The sequence below is a fragment of the Antrostomus carolinensis genome, unplaced genomic scaffold (genome assembly GCF_000700745.2).
Source record: "Antrostomus carolinensis isolate BGI_N321 unplaced genomic scaffold, ASM70074v2 scaffold18866, whole genome shotgun sequence".
Taxonomy (NCBI): domain Eukaryota; kingdom Metazoa; phylum Chordata; class Aves; order Caprimulgiformes; family Caprimulgidae; genus Antrostomus; species Antrostomus carolinensis.
In genome coordinates, this window is record NW_010322893.1 from 1 (window position 1) to 2,126 (window position 2,126).

The 2,126-nt window shown below is 57.2% G+C and overlaps 1 protein-coding gene across 1 annotated transcript in view; it reads left to right on the forward strand.

The window, feature by feature from the left end:
* Positions 1 to 26: 26 nt before the first annotated feature.
* Positions 27 to 2,126, forward strand: part of ITGA11 (integrin subunit alpha 11) — a 48,734-nt gene continuing 46,634 nt past the window's right edge. The window contains exon 1 of the mRNA XM_010170425.1: positions 27 to 78. Coding sequence (XP_010168727.1) covers positions 27 to 78 — 52 coding nt within the window. The remainder of the gene's footprint in view (positions 79 to 2,126) is intronic.

Here is a 2,126-nt window from a genome sequence, read left to right on the forward strand (position 1 = left end):
CGGGGAGCAGGGCAGCCGGCGTTCCCATGGACCTCCCCAGCGGGATGCTCCTCGCCTGCTCCCTCTGCCTCCTACCCGGTAAGCACCCCCTTCCCCTCAGCCACCCGCCCCAATTCTTTAGGAAAAGGGAAAACAATCAGGAATCACTTTAGTTTCTTTGGGAAAGATGCTGGAGAAAGTCCCAGGGTTAATGAGAGTGTTGGAAGAGTCTTGCCGGGAGCGTGGTGGGGTGTCTTCGAGATGGGTGAAGAGGAGTTGAAAGGGATGAAGAGCTTTGATGTGTTCCCAGGAATGAGTGGGTAACTGGTTGTCTCTGCCGGTCCCTTTCCACGGCTGGGCTGCAGCTGGGGTGGGATTAGAGAAGGTTTTTTTATGAAGCATCAGATGGTGGGAGGGAGGGAAAAAATAAAATCCCCTTAAAAATCAAGGCAGATTTTTTATACCTGGAGTTAATTTCTGGGACCCACAGGTGGTTTGGCCCGTCACACGTCAGGGGGGCTTTGAGAAAGCAAATTGCGTGGGGTTTGTCCTGGTTTTGCTAGAAATAAAGGAAATAATTTCAATTTAACCCTTAAAGCGAAGGGTTAAAGAAATTCAGAGGTTTTAGGCAAGCGTTTGGGTTCGAGAAGCTCAGCCTACAGCTTCCCCCATCTGGGTCGGTGTGTGGTGGGACGAGTCCCACTGAGGGCTGGGGTGAGCGTTTGGGTTCGAGAAGCTCAGCCTACAGCTTCCCCCATCTGGGACGGTGTGTGGTGGGACGAGTCCCACTGAGGGCTGGGGTGGGATGAGAGGGGGTTTAAGCTTCTTGTTGGCCCCTGGCCGACACGCTGGGGCTGGCTTCTTGCAGGAGGAAGCTCCTCAGCAGTCGTTTGTGTGGCTGGAATTCCATCTGGCATCGTCCCGCACGCAGCCCCCCGATACCAGGAGCATCATCTCCCACCTCCCCACCAGCCTTCTCCCACTGGAAACACTCGGGAACATCCTGGTGGAGAAATACACCAGGGTTTTAGGGGGTTTTAGGGTTTTTTTTAAATCCTTTTCCTTTTTCCCCCATTTTCATTGCGCTGTTGCTCGATCCTTTAAAGCAAAGCCGCAGCCTTGGCTTAATGGGGACCATGTGTGGGAGACTCGCATGGCGGCAGCGAGCGTGGCGGGGCCGATCGCTCCGGCACCGGGACCGTGGCACAGCCCCGGCCCAGCTGACGTGGGACACCCAGTCCCTGGGCTGAGCTCCCATTAAAGAGCCACTGCTGGGAGGTACGGGACGGGCACTGCAAAGCCTCGCTGGGGGAGGTGGCAAACTGGTGTCTCTGCTGAGGGCTGGTCAGAAACCCTCCACGTAAGCAGTTCTGCCCACGGGTGATTCTGCCCATGGGTGATTCTGCCCACGGGTGATTCTGCCCACGGGTGATTCTGCCCACGGGTGATTCTGCCCACGGGTGATTCTGCCCACGGGTGATTCTGCCCACGGGTGATTCTGCCCACGGGTGATTCTGCCCACGGGTGATTCTGCCCACGGGTGATTCTGCCCACGGGTGATTCTGCCCACGGGTGATTCTGCCCACGGGTGATTCTGCCCACGGGTGATTCTGCCCACGGGTGATTCTGCCCACGGGTGATTCTGCCCACGGGTGATTCTGCCCACGGGTGATTCTGCCCACGGGTGATTCTGCCCACGGGTGATTCTGCCCACGGGTGATTCTGCCCACGGGTGATTCTGCCCACGGGTGATTCTGCCCACGGGTGATTCTGCCCACGGGTGATTCTGCCCACGGGTGATTCTGCCCACGGGTGATTCTGCCCACGGGTGATTCTGCCCACGGGTGATTCTGCCCACGGGTGATTCTGCCCACGGGTGATTCTGCCCATGGGTGATTCTGCCCATGGGTGTTTCTGTCCATGAGTGTTTCTGCCCACGGGTTTCTCTGCCCATGAGTGTTTCTGCCCATGGGTTTCTCTGCCCACTGGTGTTTCTGCCCACGTGTGTTTCTGTCCATCAGTGTTTCTGCCCACGGGTTTTTCTGCCCATGGGTTTATCTGCCTATGGGTGTTTCTGCCCACGAGTGTTTCTGCCCACGGGTGTTTCTGCCCACGGGGGTTTCTGCCCATGACTGTTTCTGCCCACA